At 39.5% G+C, this 22150-nt stretch overlaps 1 protein-coding gene across 2 annotated transcripts in view; it reads right to left on the reverse strand.

The window, feature by feature from the left end:
* CHSY1 (chondroitin sulfate synthase 1) overlaps positions 1–22150 on the reverse strand; it is a 74925-nt gene that overhangs the window by 47285 nt on the left and 5490 nt on the right. For both annotated transcript variants that reach the window (XM_012533710.3, XM_033431420.2), the window contains exon 2: positions 13064–13559. In XM_012533710.3, coding sequence (XP_012389164.1) covers positions 13064–13559 — 496 coding nt within the window. The remainder of the gene's footprint in view (positions 1–13063; positions 13560–22150) is intronic.

Consider the following 22150-nt stretch of genomic DNA (forward strand, 5'->3'; position numbering starts at 1 on the left):
GATGACCCTTCCTGGATATAACAAGGTTCGCTTCTTACGTTCTCAGATGGACTAGCATTCTCCTGCCCCTCCATCACTCTATCCCCTTATCGTGCTTGTATTTCCTCAGAGGGCTTAGCAAGACCTGACAGTATACATCTGTCTCCTTATTCTCTGATGTCCCCATAGAGAAGTAAATGTGTCACGACAGCATGCTTTGCTGTACTCATTGCTGCATCCCCAGCGTCTAGAACAGGGCCTGCCACATAGAAGGCATGTAGATACGTTTTTCAATGAATTAACCATTAAGAAAAATTTAAGTATGCTTGCATCATCTATGATCTCATACCCACCTGACCCTAATAAAACAACCAGAATTCTAAATTATTACAGAATCAATTTATAAAAACCTAAAAAGCAAACAAGTGTTCCTTCCGTGGTAAAAAAGAATTAAGAATGGACTCATCTTTCTGCCTTAAATAAACCACATCGTTGTAAATAAAAATAGCCTCATGTCTTTAAATGAGTGTTCCTGTTGAAGAGAAATGCACAGATGTTAACATATAAGAAAGGAAAAGTACCTACAGTATTTTTCGGAAGAAAAATTCTTTGAAAATAAATGCCAGACATCAAAGAAAATAACTCTGTACTGATTTATCCCTGCAAGGGTTCACAAAGCGAAAACACAGAAACAGAACACTACAGGGTTAACCATGATGATGTTAGCAAGGGTGCTAGCATTAAATTGCTGAGTGAATGCTGAAAGATTCTTTTTAGCCAGGGAAAATTTTTGCTGTAATGGTATCATTACAAATTTCTTACAGTAATAACACGGTACATTATAAGCTTGCTCAAATGATAAGCTCTTTATGAGGGTTAAAAGTCTGCAGCCCTCTCAAACAAAGGCCTTTCTGTCTTGGATTTCCTAGAAGTCAATAAGCTAAAAATCACATCCTGCACGATATCCACTTAGACTCACAGAAGATCTAGTCTTCTATGGCTTCACCCTGTTCCCCAGGGCACTGAGCAGTCAATGTGATACAGTGGCAGAGACGGCAACCTCACTTCTGTGTCCAATTAGATCATCTCTGGGTTCAAACTGCTTTTAATTTTGAAATAATTTCAGAATTACAGCAGAGTTGTAAAAGCAGTAGAGAGAGTTCCCATCTCTTCACCCTGCTTCCTCTAATGTTAGCATCCTATGTAACTATGCAACACATATCAAAACGAAGAAAGTAACATTAATACAACCCTATTAACTAAACTACAGGCCTTATTCAGATTTCATTCGTTTTTCCACCAATGTGAAAGAGAAAAGGTCTTCCAAGACCTTCCTTCCTTTCCCTTCCAACCCAGGACCCCATACTGCATTCAGTTATCATGTCTCCTTGGTCCCTGCCATTTTGGGACAGTTCTTCAGTCTTTCCTTGCTTTTTACGACCATGGCACTTTTGAAGATATTTTTACAGGTATTTTACAGTATGTCCCTCAACTTGGTCTGTCTGATGGTTTCTCCTGACTAGACTGGAGGTATGGCTTTTGGGGAGGACTAAGGCCTTCTCATCCCATCCCATCCCTGGTGCCTGCCAGGTTTTTCTACTATAAAGTTACTCTTTTTCCCATTCCCCTACTCCATTCATTTAAAAATGAGTCACCAAGTCCAGCCCACATTCAAGGGGAGGGAAATTAAGCTCCACCACCAGGAGGGAAGATTATCATATAATTTGTGACTGTTAAAACCACCACAGTGATTAATAAATACTTTGCAACTACTTTTTTTCAAACTGAAATTTGTCTGATAAACAAATCTCAAGTTATGGTTCATGGAAACTAACAAAAGCTGCAGCTTAAAATAGAAAAAAAAAAAAAAGAAGAAGAAAGAAAGCTGAGGCTTGAGAAAGATTTGTAACCAGAACACATAAACAGACATTTGTGAAATCATCAACTGCATAGACAAAAAAATGATATATTTTTTTTTTTTTATCCATGTAACAGGTTCGATATTTTAAAATATCATTTACTTTTAGCTTTAAAGTGTTTGTCAGTTTAATCTCTGGCCAAAAGTTCTGTTTTCATCATTGTATCTAATAGAGCTTCCTTCCCTTTCCTTACTCAGGATTTACTGCTGACCAGCACTCATCATCATTGACTTTTATCTGGCTACACAAATTGCAATTAACATGGCTTAGAGAGGGGAAGAAGGGAAAAATATACATAAAGCATTAGCCTGCCAAACATAAATGATGAGGGGATACTCTGTGCCAAGTTTGGCTTCCCTACCAACTGGACTCTAAGTTCCTTACCAGTAAGACAAAGGTCTAAACTCCTTTTCTGTGTTCTCCACTACCCAGGATGAAGCTCTGCACAGGACAGGGGCTAAATGTGATGATGCCAATTAACTAAAACAACTGTGGTCTCTACTTATTTCCAAAACATGGATCATGAGAAATGTTTTAAGGGTAAATAAATGGCACTGATGGTTCTTAAACATGAACAAGGAGAAGAATCACCAGAGAAGCCTGTAAACAGTGCAGATCATTAGGCCACACCAGCAAGAGGCTGCTTCTGGGTTTGGGCCTGGAAATGTGCTTTGTAACAAACACCTCAAGTGATTCTCTTGTAGATGGCTTCTCTTTTAAGAAAGAGCAACCTGATATAAGAACTACACGCAATGCTACTGCTTGAAGCACACACACAGACACACACATAACACACACACATGCACACACACACATGCACACAGACTCACGTGTGTGCACGCAGACACACAGACACACATATGAACATAAACATGCACAGATCCAGAATTTTCCCACTGAAAAAAGGTCCCACATCACTCAAGTTTTAGAAAGACTGATTTACAACATAGTCTTAAACCTTAGCGGCTTCACCTCTGACATCAGGCTCATTCTTGCCTTTGTTCCTCACTTGTCACTTTTTGGAGACCAGAAAGTCTCATCAGTTTGAAAAGATAATACTGGAATTAAAAACTTTAAAAAGCTTTGCTGTTGCCATCCTAAGACCTCATACAAATGTGACAGGACACCATCCTGATTGTTCATAACAGTCTAGAAACCCAGCAACCTTTAGAGAAGTGGGTGACCCAGACAACACAAGCCTCCTCCACACTGACCCCCAATTCATCCTGCCCCACTCTAACTGTTCCACAGGTCCTCCACACTTTCCTGTATAGCTTATATTATTTTGCCCTGGTTTATTGTTGGTTTACTATTATTAGGTAGTGAGGTATTTTTCGTATAGATTAGTCCATTTTCACATAGTGATAGTAAGTTTTAGAGCTCATTTTATTCCTGTTATCTCAAAATGGCTTGTACAGCACTTTGAATACTTAGATACGACTTAGAAGGTAGATTGTCGGTTTATTACAGAATTGGGGTGATGACATCTGTGATCTCAATCTTCTCAACTATACAGGAAATGTTCTTCTGCTATATTTTAAGATAAAGATATATGGATCCCATCTTCTGATAATGTGGCTAAGAGCCCTTTTCTGTCAACTAAACATAAGTTAAATATGCCTCATTATGAGCTTCCAGTAAGAAAGGTGGTTAATATATAAAGCCTAGAATATCTTTAAGATATTCCTACCAAACTTGAACATAATGAAGACGTATCTATCTGCCTTTAGATCCACACTTCACAACCACAAGACTGATATATTAAACAGTGAAACCGTTTTAGAGGTGTTTATGTACCTATGGAAGGTTTTGTCTTGCCACTAAAATAATTACAGGTCCAAAGCAACTGATTTCTCCATTTCAGGTAAACTTTGATTTGTTCTGTCAGAATAGTCTTCTCAGAACTGTAAAAGCAAACAGAGATTCCAAGACCACACTGTTAATACAAATCATATTCAAGTATTTGTTGATATAGGTCAAAATCTATGCAAAGTGCTCAGGGAATGAGTTCTGAAAGGCTAAATTTTTCAGACACTTGAGGATATCCCCCAATAGCATTTCCCGAGCCTTCCCTCTGTGCCAAAGCACTACCTATGATAATATGCATCATCTCAATTAATCCTTGAAACTATCTTACATGGTAGACAATTTCTTATACCATTTTTAAAGGAAATTAAGGTCCAGTGAAGGCAGGTAACCTGCTGTCTGAGATCATGCACCTGGCGAAGAATGAAGCCAAATCAATTGTGATTCAAACCTAGGCCTCTTGTGCCCTAAAGAATGTCCTCAACACTCACTACCTTGTTTCCCCCAGCACTTGAGGGGGAAACCTCACCTCATCCTTCACCTCTTTCCTCTTGCTTACGCCATTCGGGCAACAGCGGTCCCCTTGCTGCATCTTAAACACGCCATACACAAGCTGGCCCTCACCGTCTCTCTCTCTACACCTGGCGCAGCCCACTAGAATGGAAGAGAGCAGGGCCTTCGCCTTCTGCATTGCTGCCTCCATCAAGAACAGTCTCTTGGTCATAGAAGATGTTCAAATTTAATCTGAAAAATGAATGTGTGTGAATACTGTAACTGATGGGTTGCAAGTCTTTCTAATTTTTAGGATACAATTTCCTGACTTCTTCAGTGAGGGTAAGAGGCTACTCAGTGATTTATCTGATTGTGAACAAGCAAAATTTAAGCTGTGAAGCTAAGGCCCCATAATGAATGGTCTTAGGTGACATCAATGAAAGTGGTAGAGTAAAGAACTCCAAAACTTCTCTCCTTTACAAAAGCAAAGACATCATGGGCAAAAATTGTTTCAGGCAACCTTTTCAGGACTCTGGATATTAGTCAAAGGTAATCCAGAAAGCATTTATGCAAGAATAACAGCGAAATTTTGTTAAGAACAGTGAGTTTTGTGACATTTTAACTTGCCCTATTTCCATTCCCAGATCCCTAGCAATGTGGTAAGTTTGAAAATCAACAGTCCACAGTCACGGTGGAAACCAGCAATCTGGCAGCCATGGAAGGGAGCAGAATGGGGCTGGTGATCCTTCAAAACCCCAGTCCCAGAGAACTGTCATTATCTGACCTGTCTAGTGGTTCCCTAAAAGACCTCACTTGCAAGGCTGTCTTTATTTGACCTGACCCACAGTCCTCCCATTGCAAACAGCCTCTTGGTAGGGAAGGGGGGAGATATTTGTTAAAAACAATCACAGGTAATTGTTGAACATCATGCTGCCTGAGCAAGTGGCTAACAGGACAAAACAGGCTAACCAAAAAGCTTAAAGAGAAAAGCTGGGGTATGAGATATCCATAAGGGGCTTTGAAAAGCTTTAACGTATTCCTGGGAATCCAGAAGGCCATGCACATGCATGGGTCTGTGTGCATGCCCAGGGAAGACCTGAGAAGGCCCTAAGCACTCATCTCTGGTTGACCTTGAGGTTCTGCACAAGCAGGAAGCAGCTAAGGAAGAGCTGAAAACTGTCAGGTGAGTGTTGAAGGCAAACATGAACAGATACACAGAACCCCTGAGCAAAGACTGGAAAACTTATTCGTTCCAGTGCCTAAGGAAATCTCCATGCAATCAGTAGCTGACCACTAAGCAAACCAAGCAGAGATTTTAGTGGCCAAAAACACGAAAAGAATACAGACCTTACAGAATAAGTTCTAAAAAGTCACTAAACAAACAACAGCAACATCATCAAACCATGGAGAGAGGGCAGAATCTGATTTCCAAAGTGGTTTATATTATTTAAAAGGTCCAATTTCCAACTAGAAATTATGAGACATGCAAAGAAACAAGGAAGTATTGCTCAAAAAAAGGGGGAAAAGGCAGCCAATAAAGAGAGAGAAATTATAAAAAAGAGTCAAACAGAAATTCTGTAGTTGGAAAGTATAACAACTGGAATGAAAAATTCACAACAGATTTGAACAGGTAAAAGAAGGAATCAGCAAACTTGAAGGTAAATCAACTGAGATTATCCAATCTGAGGAGTAGAAAGAATAAAGAAAAATAAACAGAGCCTGAGCATATGCATAATGGCAGTCCCAGAGAAGAGTAGGAAAGAGAAAGGGGCAGAAAGATTACTGGAAGAAATAATGGCTGAAAACGTCCCAAATTTGATGAAAAACAATTCACACACCCAAGAAACTCAGTAAACTCCAAGTATGGTAAACTCATAAAGAGCCACACCCAGACAAATAATCAAACTCCTGAAAGCCAGAGGGAATCTCAAAGCGACTTATGACATAGGAAGGATCCTCAGTAAGATTAACAACTGATTTCTCAACAGATACCATGGATACCAGAAAGCCTCCATTCAAAATGTTGAGAAAGACTGTCAACCAAGAATTCTGTATCAACAGAAGCATCCTTCAAAAGTGAAGGAGAAATTAGGACATTCCCAGACAAACAAAAACTGAAAGAATTTGTCACTAGCAAACCTGCCACATGAGAAATACTGAAGTCTTTCAAACTAAAATGAAAAGACACTAGGCAGTAACTCAAATACACAGGAATAAAAAGTCCAATAAGGGTAACTACACAGGTAAATACAAAAGACAATATAAATGTATTTTTAAAATCTGTATTGATAAGTCTTTTTTTCTCTAATCTGGTTTAAAAGACAACTTCATAAAGTTGTCTTTTAAAAATTATATAATTATAAATTTATAATTTTTATAAATTATAAATTTATAACTATAAATCACTAATTATAAATCTACGTTGATGGGCATACAATGTAGAAAGATATAATCTGTATGACAATAACAGCATTAAGGACTGAGGGGAGAATTAGCTATACAGGAGCAAAGATTTTGTATACTATTGTTATTAAGTTGGTATTAATTTGAACTAGGTTGTTATCAGTTAATGTTAATTGTAATACTCAGGGTGACCTCTAAGAAAATAACAAAAAATAAAGTAAAAGAAATGACAAGAGAGTGAAAATGTATAGAAAATATGTACTTAACACAAAAGAAAGCAGCATGGAGGAACAAAAAAGACATGACATAGAAAACACATAGCAAAATGAGAGACATAAATCCTATCCTATCAGTAATATTAAATGTAAATAGATTAAACATTCCAATTAAAAGGCAGAACTGGCAGAATGGATTAAAAAGTGATCCAACTATATGCTTTCTACAAGAGACACACTTTAGATTCAAAGACACAAATAGGCTGAAAGTGAAAGGATGGAAAAAGATATGCCATGCAAACAGTAACCAAAAGAGAACTGGAGTGGTTGTACTAATATCAGGCAAAATTGACTTTAAGACAAAAATTGTTACTAAAGATGAAAGAAGAAATTTTATAATGATAAAAGGAGTCATCCATCAGGAAGATCTAACAGTTATAAGCATATATGCACCTAACAACAGAGCCCCAAAATATATGAAGCAAAACCACATTATAAAAGGGAAAAATAGAGAATTCAACAATATTGGAGATTTCAATATCCAATTTTTAATAATGGATAGGACTATCCAGACAAACAAGGAAAGAGAAGACTTGATCAACATAAAAATCAACTAGACTTAGACAACAGTCCACACAACAAGAGCACAATACACACTCTTCTCTAGTACATATGGAACATTCTCCATATGTGAATCACCATATGTGATTCTCCATATGTGAATTCTCCATATGTGAATCACCATATGTGATTCCATAAAAAAGACTCAATAAATTTTTAAAAATTGGAAATAATACAAAGTATGTTCTCCAACCATATGGAACGAAATTAGATAGAAATCAATAACACAGTGATTGGTCTTAGACTGCTGTGCTTTTCACAGCCGCCTTACTTTCTCTTATTTTTCACTTCCCTTCATGTCTTTCCCACTCACTGCTGACACAGTCCTTACATAATATCCCCCTTTTGGGGGTGCTAATTTGCCCTTCTAATCTATCAGGGGCTTGGAAATTGAACCACCAAACTGCCAGAACAAAAGAATAAGGCTCAGTATAAGACCATGAAGGGCTCTGCCTCGAAGAAACAGGCTGCATTAGTGCTCAGTATTTGAGCATCTATTCTAGCCATTTAGAGGCCTGCCTGGTTCTTGGCCACGTAAGTTAATGGGCAGCCTATAGGAATGAGGAAGGCACCCCTATAACACAAAGCAGGTCTAAGACAACTAGCAGTTAAGAAACATTATTTCTTCTATGATTAAAGAAAAAAATCTCAGGCTTCTGATGTAAGGATGTTCAATACTCCTTTAAAAGCCAGTCAGACTAATAAAGAAGAACTTCTCTTTTCACATATTTTGCTCTAAACTCCAATTCCCCTTGGTGATATGCCTTCCTATAAAAAGAACATCATGGGGACATCCCTGGTGGCGCAGTGGTTAGGAATCCGCCTGCCAGTGCAGGGGAAGATCCCACATGCCGCGGAGCAACTAAGCCTGTGCACCACAACTACTGAGCCTGTTCTCTAGAGCCTGTGAGCCACAACTACTGAGCCCACGCACCACAACTACTGAAGCCCGTGCACCTTAGAGCCCATGCTCTGCAACAAGAGAAACCACTGCAATGAGAAGCCCGCGCACAGCAACAAAGAGTAGCCCCCACAACTAGAGAAAGCCCGTGTGCACAAAAAAGACCCAATGCAGCTAAAAAATAAATTAATTTTTAAAAAAAAGAACATCATAGATCTTACCCTTCTATTTTACATTTAAAATCAGCATCACAAGGTTTTACACTTTTAAGTTTTTTTTCAACTATTTCATGAACATATATGTTTTTGTCTCCTCAACTAGACTAAAGTCTTTGAGGGAGAAAAAGGCCATTCATCTTTCATTCTTCTTTTGCAATTTCCTACCAGTTCGGAGGGCAGTTCTTGGGTCATTAATGATCCCTTAATAAATATTAACTGGTTAACTCAGACATCACAACTGGTGTGGCTTGGTGTATTGGTGTATCCCAAACAGTTCTAGATGTGCCAAATAACAATCCCTTTGGGTCTGCAGAGGGCGGGTAGAGTGGTTAGGGGATGGGGTAGCAGAAGCCCTCTCGAGGTAGTTACCTTAACATGTGTGCCATAATGTAAAAAAGACTGGGAAACATTAGGATAAATGACTGGTTAGAAACACTGCTGAATAGAACTGGAAATAGCCTGAATATCCATTAAAAAAAGATGAAGCTCTTTATGTACCGAAAGGAAAATCTTCCAAGACATGTAAGTGAAAACCAGCAAGATGTGCATAGTATGTAAAACATGCTAACATTCATATAAAAGGGGGAAGATATACAAACTTAATTGCTTATATACACGTAGGTTGTATCTGTAAAGGTGCACTATGGTGGCTGACTCATGAGGGGAACCCAGTGGCTGGAGATAGAGGTGGCAGGACTTATCCTAGTAAACCCTTTGCACTTTCGAATTCTGAACCATATGACAGCATTAGCTATTAAAAAGATAACCTTTTTTTAAGTTGCCAAATCTATCTATGCTTGTTGCTAACTTTCATTAGTAATGATCATTTTCTACCTAGTCAAACATTGAGTTAAAATAATAAAAGCAAGATCTGGATGCTGGTTACATAGCTATGTCCAGTTTGTGAAAATCCACTGAGCTCTATACTTATTTATGATCTGTGCACTTTTCCAAAGGTATGATATATATATACTTCAGTAAGAAATGAAAAATAAAATGAATAGATTACTTAGGTCAACTTTCTTTTTGTCCCCTCCTATTAAAAGAGTAGTATAATATTTCATAGATTTGCCTAAATAAAATAAATTACTGTGTCAAATTGTTCAATAATGTTCATCAAAAAAAGAAAAAAACTGGTATAACTTGAGTTAGTGATGCTGACCCCATGTGACAAGGGGGAGTCAGGCCTGCCAGCTCCTTCTACCTCTTTTCCACCACCATTAACAGTCTCAAGGTCCACACTCTCTCTGCTGCTGGGTCCTCACAGTAGATTTTAATAAGCCTTGAAAAGCATTACTAAAAACCGCCTAATGGGTTACCATATTGCAGTCACATTTTTTCATTATGAAAATGAAATTTTTAAAGTCACTTAACAAAAATGCCAAGGTCATAAAAGACAAAGAAAGAGGCTGTGCAAACATCCTAGATTAAAGAGACATGACAATCAAATGCAAGACCCCAGGCTGGAGCCTGTAATGGAGAAGGAAGAGCTGTTACCAGGACTTTACTGAGTCTACAGACAACATTATGTTAAATTTACTTAAGCTGTACTGTAGTGGTATAAGAGAATTTCTCTATTTGTACTCAAAATACATTGACATTATTTAAAGTAAAGGGCCACAAAGAAAGCTACCCATAAATGGTGGTTGGGTAAGTCTATGTCTCTGTACTGGAAGAGGGTGGAGGGGCAGTCAAGCAAATGATAGCACAAATGGAGTAAAACGATAACAGGTTACTCTGGGTATAGGTATATGGATGTTCCTTGCACTTTTTTTTTCTGTAATGTTCCTGTGAAATTAAAATGATTTCCAAATAAAGTTTTTAAAGTCATGTATTAATAATTAGCCACCAATAATAGTCAAAACAGGGACTTCCCTGGTGGTCCAGTGGTTAAGACTGTGCTTCAAATGCAGGGGGCATAGGTTTAATCCTTGGTCGAGGAACTAGGATCCCACATGATGTGTGGTGCGGCCAAAAAAAAAAAAAGTAAATAGTCAAAACAAGCTTAGAAATGAATCTGGATTTTGATTATGACAGTTGCTCCTGAGGAGCCACTTTAATTATGTAAGTGTAATCCCAAGACATTATCTGGGACTTGCAAAAAAAAAATTACACTTTCTGGCTAGGTTTATAATAGAGCTAAAAAAGTACCTTCCAAGACCCAAAGCTTAACATAATTGTCTTTAACATAAGATTCCACCTCAATAATTTCTCATAATGTGAGCCTTAATGGAGAAACTAGATTTACAGAAAGTTTAATAGAAGTTCCTCATCCACATGAGGGTATTAATCTTGCCTGAGTGGTGAACACAATGATAAATCCTAATGACGACTTAGGTTAGAACCTCTTAAGCATTTTCTGTTAGAATAAAAAAGGAAACAGAAAAGAAATCAAAGGTCTAATAAAATGGTAAATGTCCCAACAGAATTCTTAAAAATGATATGGATGAACTCCATGTGAAAGGCAAAACTATACTTATAGAAAAATGTATAGAAAGTTCCTGTGACCCAAGGAAGGGAAGAATTTCTTAAGACATGAAAAACACAAACCACACAGGAAAAGAATGATAAACTAGACTACGCTTAAACTCACAATTTGCATATAATAAAAATACCACATTTGCAAGCCACACTCTGGGAGAAGATATTCTCCCACAAAAGGAGAGTCATCTGGTACAAGCCCTGTGGAGACCAAGCCAGCAGTATCTAGAAAAAAATGTGTCATCAGGCATTTAGGGAAATGCAAAGCAGTAGACAGCATCTGAAGCTGACTCAGGAGATCCTGGGCAAGGACAGGGAGTGACCCAGGGAAGGAGCTTCCTCCCCCACCAGATCCTTTTAGCTAATAAGGTCATTTACCAGATGCGTCAAGTCTAACCGGCAGTTCCAAGTGTACAGACAGGATGATTCCCAGCACCCTCACTTCAGGCCTTAGAAAACTTTGGCGATTACCTCATAATAAAGGGAAATAGCCCCAAAACTGTCTCCCAACCCCTACACCCCCAAGACAATACTTTCTCACTCTATCTTGGCACTAATGTTAGGTCAGAGCTCTTGATAAACTCAAGGTACTGACTCTGTTGGTGTCTATCTATCAGCGTGTAAGATCTAACAGTATGACAACACTAAGAGATTTTTTAAAATTCTCTCTCAAAGGTAGACCTATCCTCTGCAGTTCTAGCAGGAAGGCTAGCTTCTCAGAGATCAGGGGCAGCATAAAGCCCTCCAAAATACACAAGGCATTACACATTTTAAGAATAATGAAACTTGTTAAGGTTACAACTACTTAATTAAGGATGGGGAAAATGCAGGAATACTGCCAGCTGTATCGTGCTTAAAACTGCACGAAATCTCCAAACGGCTTTCCTAGCAGCAAAAATCCATGAAAACAGAATCCCCCCTAGATCCAGTGAGCAATGGCCCATGCATGGGGAGGCGGGGGAAGTACACAAAGAGATTAGAGTGTTCAGTCAGATCACATTTGGGATTTACAATGTTTCTTTTATAACTGGAAACTATACAAAGACTACTTCCTGTATACTCGAAAATGTCCACTTCCCTAAAAGTTCAAACTAAAGAAATAGTGTGATTAGGAGACATTTAAAAAGAAGTCTAGGAGAAAGGCAAGTACAGGCCAGAATACCATTTCTTCACACAAGCACTTTAGAAAATTAACTCAGAAGACAAGCTAACACTTTACATCTGAAAATGCATTTCTTTTTCTTGGGCAAAGGTCTAGCAATTCCCTTTGCTCCTCACAACTATCAGTAGTGTATCAATCTAAACAACACAACCTAAATCATTTTTTCCATTCTGACTAATATCACATCCTGCAACTGTAGGCAAGAGGTGCACATCTGCCAATAAAAACAAAGAGAAATCAAAAGCTAACTCATATTCTCCACAACTATTAAAGAGAAAACATCCCCAAGTAGGTTTCCTTCAAAAAATTGCACCGATGTATCAATATGTTGGAAACTGCCTATTCTGAAAGGAACAACTATATTGCAAACTTACAGATCATAACAACTGTTAAAAAATCAAGGTTTAATATATATGCAAAGCCAAATACTATTGGCTGTTTTACATCATTACTCATTTTATGAATTCAAACACTTAAGTTTCTAAACTGTGTCGGTCAACGTGACCAGATGAGAGAAGTCAGACCTTTGGGAGAAAAGGGACACTCTTATAATCACATCTGCAAAATCAGAAGTCAGATTAGATAAATCTTCTGGAAAATCATGAAAGTATCACTGTGACCTGTATTAATCCTTTTCTTTGGGTCCCAAATGCCATTATTAACTAAGATTTTAGGACAGAAGTACATAAGGTATGTTCTAAAAACCAAGAGAAAAAGTAATGAGAGAATTCAAATTAAAAGAACCAAGGTAAAAATGTATAACTTAATATGAATTTTTAAGCCTTAAAGAGGACATTATCACTAATAGTTTCCTATGACTGGTCCAGACCTAGTAACAAAATCAACAGATTTTCTTCTGTTCTTACCTCATAAGACCAGACGCACTGCACCCCTGCAAACCTCCGGACACACCTTCCCACCTCAACATCCTCGTGGGTTGTGTACATTTCCCGGAGGCACTTGCCGATGTGTGGTACCATTCTCCGGAGAACTTCCCGGCTCATGATCACACCAGGGCCCCCCATGCAGAAGTTCTCACCAGGTTCCAGAGCAAGTTTCCCCATTTCTTCCGTGGTGCCCAGTCCTGTCTGCCCAAGAAAGAGGGGTTCACTACTATTCAAACTCCTCAGAAAATTCTCCAGACGGTCTCCTTTGATGTAAACATCATCGTCTGCTCTCATAAACCATTCATACTTGTCCAAGTAGTGGTCATGCATGTACTTGAGCATCATAAAAGACTTCTTCTGGGGTGGGTAGGAGTCGTCCACTCCCCGTAGTGGCACTATTGGAATTGGGATCGATGTGTCTGAACCCTCACTAGAGAAGAATTCGACTTTCCCAGGAATTGTCTTGGACCATGTTCTGGAATTAAAATAAACATCAGTGAGGGAACAGTTTATTCCAGGCTTCCCATTTCCATAAATTCCCATATCTTGATTCATGTTGAATCACTTTGAATGTACATTCAAAAGGATGATAAAAAGCTTCCCCTTAACGGAAGCCCACACTACCGGTATTGCAAAGTCCTAACTCATTTTCAAAAGAATCCCAATGAAAAAGAATGATGAAGTATTAAAATATTTCCCAGATAACTATGTTTTAGCTATGGCTGAAAACCAAATTGCCAAGGCACCAAGTCTAGATATTCAGGTTAATTCTCTGATACTACCAACTCCCTACCTACAAACTCCTCCGCTCTCTAAAACAAAAAAATTTTTTTTAAAAAATTGTTCATTCAATACATTTTCTTGGAATGCTCATCAAGTGCCAAGTATGCATTAGGCCACGGGGATGCAGCGGTGAGCAAAACACAGACCCTGCAGCTGATGTGGAGTCCACACGAGGCCAGTCATACACTTATCCAAGAAAGGTGAGCAAACAAAGGACACCAACCAGACAGGGAGCGAGGAATGCTTCCCTGAGGCGGGTGAACATCAAGGATAAGAAGCAGACCCAGAGTGTGGGGGGGTGGGGGGCTGTCTTGATGGGGGAAAACTGCAAGGCCTAGCAGCCCTCCAGAGATGGGGGCCTTTATGCTTTAAAGCAGCAGGAAGCCACTGCAGGAGCAAGTCTATCGGCACCATTTTTCCAACAGCATTTGCTCACTTCATGTCTCTGTCGCAATTTTAACTGTCACAATATTTCAAACTTTTCATTACTACTATGTTTGTTATGGCGATCCTTGATGGTACTACTGCAAAAAGAGGCTGATGGTTGGCTCTGTAGGCTCAGATAATGGTTAGCATTTTTAGAAATAAAGGGTTTTTTTGGTTTTTTTTTTTGGTGGCTCGCTTCTCCCTGTTCTCTGGATACTAACCGAGCCGGAGTCCCCCCAACCCCACAACCCGCCAGGATCAGGCGACCACGAGGGTCCCAGCTTCTCTTCGGGAGGGGGAGCCACGTTCTCCATACCCAGCTGGGAGTGACTCGCTGCCTTCCCATTGGCCCAGCCGATACTAGTGCCTTCTGCCATTGGTTGCTGGTTCCTTGATCCCCATTGGCCAGTGCTCATTGTGACCTCACGGACCCATGTGGGAGCGCCACAGCCAGATTGGCTGCTGCACCCAGCCAACTACCACGGAGAAAGGAATTTCCAGAATAGCTGGGGCGGTGAGGCTGATTTAAGGTGGTCTGAGCAATCCCAGGTCCCAGGGCTGCTTCTCAGCTTTTTCCTGGTTTCAGGACTTAATGAAGCTCAGGTTCTTGACATCTCATCGCAGACAGAATTCAGTGAGAGACAAAGTGATAGGTAAGAAGTGGATTTATTTAGAGAAAACACACTCCACAGAGTGTGGGCCATCTCAGAAAGTGAGAAAGGCCTAGAAATAAAGTATTTTAAAATTAACATATGTACATTGCTTTTTAAACATAATGCTACTGCACCTTAACAGACCAGTCTGATAAGCATAAACATAATTTTAATATACACTGGGAAGCCAAAAAAAAAATTATGACTCGCTTTATTGGGATATTTGCTTTATTGCAGCAGTCTGGAACTTCCACAGTTATCTCCGAGGTATGCCTGTATAGCCAATCATAATCACATGATGAGAGCAACTGTAAAACGCATCCTCACTTCAGAGATGTTAAAATGTGAAAAAAAAAAGTGCATCTTAGAATGGATGTAATATAGTAGTTGTAATGTTTTTCCCTTAATGCCTATGGATTTAAAATGGACCTACAGGTCTTATACCATTTACAGAACCCTTAACTAAGAATTCGGCATAAATGAAACCTGATGGGACTACAGATGCTATACTAGGTACTGTACTTCATTTTCACAAAGGATTTGCTCCTGAAAAAAAGCATGTAAACATAGTAGGAACGAGGCAATTAATTTAAAGAGAAATCAACCCCTCCTGCAAAGAGAAAAGTCCGTTTTAAAATGGGAATGAACACCAACCTACATAAAATATAACTTAAATGCACTCTTCTGACATAGCACCATCATCAGGAGGGAGACAATTTCCCAGTCTGGGCAAGTCAGTGATAACGAAGTTATACCAAGAAGATCCCCCATCCAAGTCAAGAAGCCCCTTATTTCTCCATTCATGTAGAAATGATTTTTGTTTGGCAGAACAATTCTTCAAAAACATAAATAATTTCAGTCCTTGGCAAGTAATAGAGTTCAATAAATACTGCTCACTCGTGTGAAATAAGGGACTTAAATATGCCGTGCATATGTATGAGCGTGCGCACACAAAAGGGCAAGAAACGAGCTGGCTCTTATCTTTGAGAAATTTCCAGGTGAGGCACACTAACATTCCTACATGCAGAAAAAAAGCAACTTAATCAAAATACAACCAGAATATAATTATTAAGAGGTAAAATCCACAGACATGCTGGAGTTGAAATATACTACAGTTCATGGTACTTCTGAAATAATTTTAAACAAAATAGTCTGTAGTATCTCACAACTGATTTTAAAAGGGTAGTGAATAAAATCAACTTAGCTTTAGCTTCTACCCAACTGGTTCTGTGATTAATAATACAGACCACGGGCTTCCCTGGTGGCGCAGTGGTTGGGAGTCCACCTGCCGATGCAGGGGACAAGGGTTCGGGCCCCGGTCCGGGAGGATCCCACGTGCCACGGAGCGGCTTGGCCCGTGCACCATGGCCGCTGAGCCTGGGCGTCCGGAGCCTGTGCTCCGCAACGGGAGAGGCCACAGCAGTGAGAGGCCCGCACACCGTAAAAAAAAAATAAATAAATAATACAGACCACATTCAAAGTAGTACTAAAGTAAGTCAACTCCAGAAGCCATTAAAATCCTAAAGCATCATGGGGTTATTTGGAATACAGGGTCGGTAAGACAGCGCTTACATTCAGAGGAAAAACCTGCTCTTGAGACATAATACAGTGTGTGATGGTTAAGAGCATGGACTCTGGAATCAGGCTATTGGGGTGAAAATCCTGGCTTCACTTTGGGCAAGTTACTCTGTGACTCACTTTCCTTATCTGTAAACTGGGGATAACAATAGTACCTGCCTTATAGGGTTGTGGTGAGGGTTAAATGGATTATTACATCTAAAAGAGCTTAGAAGGCAGCCTGGCATGAGGTAAGCATTACTAAGTGTGACTTATTAGGGAATACAAGAGTTTGCAAATAAAATAAGGTACTGAAAGAAAAATGGGGGAGACAGGAAAGTGTGGGCTGAACTTGGAATTGTCAGTCTCAAGATTACACACCAGAGTGAAGGCATTGTGAAAAATGCTGCTTCTCTTATTTCTGGCTAAAAACCTGACACTCAAGCTATATAACAGAGTTCTATCATACTATCAATCTCAAGACAATGTCAGGGTAGAAGTCTAAAAAGACTTTAAACTTTAAAAGTGTTCTCACTTAAAACACCAGAATCTTTCATTATCAGACTGAGGATCAAAATTCATTTTGTCTGGCTCTGCTTCCTATGTGCCACCCCAGATAGAATATAGCGATGGAAGCACTAGCAGTACAACCATCAGTGATGTGATTAATACTTGAACTATAACCTGAAATGGTGTAATTTGTCCAGGAAGAGCAACCAGTTAATTTTAAAAACAGACAATCTAACCTCAAACCATCTTTAAAAGCCTCTCTGCAGTTTTAAGGTAACTCCACTGATTATTATCTTTTCCTTTTCAGGTAACCCAAGGAAAAACCTCACATTGCCCTTTTCTGTTCTTAAATGACTGGTAATTTGAGGGAAATCTCTTAATATTGAGCTTTTGTAAATCCTTCAATCTTGGCAAATTATGATCTTTTTACTTAGGGTCCCTTTAGCTTAAATAGCTCCATAAAGAGTTCTGGAACATAAATCATGATTCACCACCCTGGGGAAGGCAGGGGGAGGGCATCAATAATTTCAAAGAAATGAAGGAACTGGTACTGAAGAAGCAAACTGGCCCCCCTTCTGAGACAGAAACAGGTCAGCTTCCTTAATTTTCATAAGCAAATGTCAACTTTGCCATCAACACGTTTGTAACCAGGAGCAAAGAGCTCTCACTTAATTGAAACCACAGAACATTTGCAAGGGCCCCTGCCGGAAAGCTCACTTTTCAATGGACTGATAACCAACTCTTGCTAAAGCACAGATAAAACAACTGAAATCTGAGAGTGCCAAGCTAATAACCTTCCTTTCCTCCAGGCTTCTAAACACTGACCCTATATCAAGTTAAATCACAGTTAAGTCATGCAGCTGGACATTAGCTTCGCTGAGGAATGCCTTTGCTGAGTTAGGATTTAATAACAGTCTCCATTTCTATTCATGTCATTTTAAGAAAAACTACATAAAATACATTTCTGTACGAAACCACATCTACAGCATGACTGTTGTCCTGGGTACACATTCATGATATACAGGTAAATTTTAAAAGCAGACAACAGAATACTTGTGATATGGATTAATAAGGGAACAAAAGTACACATACAAAATAAAATAAAGTACAACTCTACACCAAAGTGTTTACTATGGTTATTTTTGGATAGAGGATCAGAAGGGATTTACTTTTCTTCATGTTTTCTACAACAAATAGAGTTAGGGAAAAAAAAAAAATTTTAATCCAGGAGAAAGCTTTAAACTAAAAAGCATCCAAAGAAATAAAAATATTTAACAGATAATTTTACTTGTGTAATAAAAATATTTTTTTACTCTAATCAATGGAAAAACTAAAAGAAAACTGGAGTAAGATTGAGTACTTTCTTTCACATTTTCTAAACTTTAATAGTTACAGTAAGTTTTATAAATAAGAACGGGAGATTTTCTGTGAGTCCCCCCAAATCACTATTACATATGTGGTCTGATAGTTACAGTGGTAAGTTTGAAAAGACTCATATGATCAAATCACCTCAGAATTTGGAGTCAAGGAAGGAAGGGAGAATATAGTTTTCCCCTGCAGAACTGATAGATAACAGAAATTAAATGTATACATTTATATTCTTCCCTATTACAGAAAGGATTTAAGACAACTTAACCAAAATGCACACAGGATGAAAAGAATAAGCAAGAAAATTAAGAAAGAAAAACAAAAGTAGGAAAGTTGGAGCAAGGCATGAAGGTGGTGCCTGTAGCAGGGAGGGCAAAATCAGGGTAGTAAGCCTTCCGGCAGACAACCAAGAGAAGTCACAAGACTGTGTCTCACTGTTCAGGGTAAGTGACATAATGATTCCAGATACTAAGACCTCAGGGAAGTTTCTCCCCTGCATCTATGGTAGAGAAATGGAGCAAATGTACTGAGTACCCTTACAGGAGGCACCATGTGATGGAGCAGCAATCTTAGCTCATCCTCCCAAAAAAGTACATGGAGGACAGTTCTATACTGCCAGTCAGAGCGCCACGGGCCTGGGAGAACTGAGGTCTTCCCAGACAGTCTACCCAATGAGGACTCAAGGCCTTTCCTGGAACTGAAGGAATGCCCCCGGCAGGATATACAAGCCTTATTCAGCCCAGGAGCACTGCACTTAGCAGCAGGTTCCCCCTTCCGTGTATGTGGTTTCCGGATATGTGGCTTCCTCTTTTAAAATTTTTAACTGTCTCACTGAATATGACCTTATGATATGAGCAATCTCAAATTCTTTTTAGAAGTAGGTGGGGAAATATATAACGGGGATCATAAATGTTGGGGAAAATTTTTAAAGGAAAAATCAAATGAGACTCCTTACCATTAATCCTGAAAACTAGACTTAAGGTAAAAGCAAGCATTAAAGAGCCTTCCTGGCCCCTTCCCCCAGTAAAGATGTTGGAGGGTGGATTACAGCTTCCCACCTCAACAACGGCCTGGGCACTAGCCCAGGAGGCAGTTCCAAGGTATTAACAGCTCAGTGCAACCTGCCCTTTGAGCCTAGGTTCACAGCAAACAATAGAAATACTCATCAACAAACAGACCACAAATACGCTCTCTTTGAAACACAAGAATTAAAATTTGGAGTGTTAATGGCAGAAGGCAAATTCTGATCTTGTGGTCCATTTCCAAAGCTTCAAGTCTTAGAGAGCCACTTTGCATACATTGACAGTTTATATTTTGCTGCTGTACACTTAGAAGCGTAAATACACAACTAATTCTTAGTCATGCATAAACAAAATGTTTTCAAATATAATTCTAAGAAAAAAAAAATCAGTGTTGTTTAATGTAAACAATAAAACCACCCTGAACCACAGCCAACTCCTGTGCAAGCCAGTCTTCTTCCTCTGTTGAGGTGTTCCCTGGCATCAAGACCGCTTCCCAATCACCAACACCCAAAAGGAGTCACGGCGTGCAGGGCAGTGGGTTGAGGGCATCAGACTCTCAACCTATGACAACTTCACAAGGTGTGAGAGGCACCAATACCCACGTTTTACAGATGAAAAGACTGAGGCTCAGAGCCAGGTAAGTAATTTGCCCGAGATCACAAAGCTAAAAGATGTGGAAACCATGACACAAGTGGGGTCTGATTCCAACACCTCCACTGGCCAGCCTACTGGCTTGTTCATCCCCACACCTGTCTGCCCACATTTGTTCTGCAGTCCCACCTCTACTGCTAAGGCTGAGAGAACAGTCATCAGAGATAATGAGAGAAGGCTTACACCCACTTCAGCCACCTCCTCCCACTGTCTGCCTGGCTGAGACCTGCCTGTCAAGGACACCTTTAGAGTTTGGTCTGGTTTCGAAGGCCAGAAGACTTCATTCAAACGTTACTTTCTGAAACCCTCATTCCATGTTTGGGTCCCTCTGCCACTCTAAATCCTGCCCAATTATTTTCTGGTATTAGGTTGGAAACACACAGAACAAAGTTTAACAGAAAATCAGCACCTAGGTTCAATTTACAAGACAATCATTTTAATGGCATTAGTATCTACATTTTCAATAATTCTCAGGTTTTGCAAGCCCAGAGTTCACATCAAATCAGAGCAGTCTACACCTTATTTTTAATCATTCACATTAAAATGTACTCAAGTACAGAAAAAATATAGCAGCCCTGAACGTTTCAGGAAATGACACTGAATTAAGGTGAGACGAACAGTTTCACTACTTTTACACTGTAACTTAGTTTCAGTAACACCTTCCTCCAATTCTATCCAGAACCAGAAGCCAAAAAGACACTGACAATAAAAGATGAAGGCACTGGGGCTTCCCTGGTGGCGCAGTGGTTGAGAGTCCGCCTGCCGATGCAGGGAACATGGCTTCCTGCCCCAGTCTGAGAAGATCCCACATGCCGCGCAGTGGCTGGGCCCGTGAGACATGGCCGCTGAGCCTGCGCGTCTGGAGCCTGTGCGCCGCAACGGGAGAGGCCACAACAGTGAGAGGCCCGCGTACCGCAAAAAAAAAAAAAAAAAAAAAGATGAAGGCACTGAATACTTATATGAATATACAAAAATCCTCACATTAAAAACGCTGTCACCTGATTCTCCCAAGTATCGCCTGGAAGGGTGAAGTTACAGTAACTGAGGAAATACAGTTACAGTACCCAAATACATGTGTTAACCCTACATTTTGGGGCAGGATTAACTGTCATTTACTGAAACAAGAATGACCCTGACTTGAAACCCTAGGGAACCCAGGGCCAACATGCCATCTGTGCTCAGCAGTCTTGCAGGTACTTACAATTTAACACACTCAAAACTTCACTCACATTTCCTCCCAAGAGCTGTCACCTCCTTTTTCTTTTTTAACTGTAGTTATGTAGCTTTATTACAAAGTGTTCACTGTAGAAAAACTCAAAAATACAAGAACGTGCCAACATGAAAAATCATTCAGCATCGTGGTATGTATATTCTTTTACATTTTCTTTTCTATGTCACATAAACACAAACATTTATTTAGTTAGATTTTTAAAATGGTCTCATATGGGCATACAATTTTAAAACCTACTCTCACTAAGATATATTATGAACCTCTCCTCATTCCAATAAACACATTTCAGCCACATCTTTTTTTTTTCCTCTCTTTTTTTTTATATTGGAGTATAGCTGCTTTACAGTGTTGTGGTCACATCATTTTTTAAGGTTAGAGAAGTAGATCACAGCATGGACAAATTAGTGAAATCAATTATGATCCATAGCTCCTAATACAGGACACCAAAGATACTTGCAATTTCCACTTCATAACATACATCCTTGAACACATCTTTAAATTCCTTTGGAAAAATTTCTAATGGAATTACTAGCTCTCAGATCCCAGCCCTTTCTCATCATCCCTTCACTACTTCCTGCTATTCCACATTTCCAGGAACCTGTTGTCATCTCTGCCTCAAAAACTCCTGCTCATCTTTCAAGACTATGCAAGGGAAGAGGGGTAAGAATGTGAGTGAGACCCACCTCGATCCCCTTCTCAAGTCAATGCAGGCCTCTTTCTTCTGTACCCACACAGTAATTAGTCCAGGCACCCTGTGAGCCCTATCACTCAATAGTATTGCTTGTTTCCTTCCCTAGATGATGAACTCTGCAGGAATGGAATTATTAATCCATTTTCAAAAACTGCAGCTTAATTAATGGATGGG

Source organism: Orcinus orca, chromosome 2 (assembly GCF_937001465.1).
Source record: "Orcinus orca chromosome 2, mOrcOrc1.1, whole genome shotgun sequence".
Taxonomy (NCBI): domain Eukaryota; kingdom Metazoa; phylum Chordata; class Mammalia; order Artiodactyla; family Delphinidae; genus Orcinus; species Orcinus orca.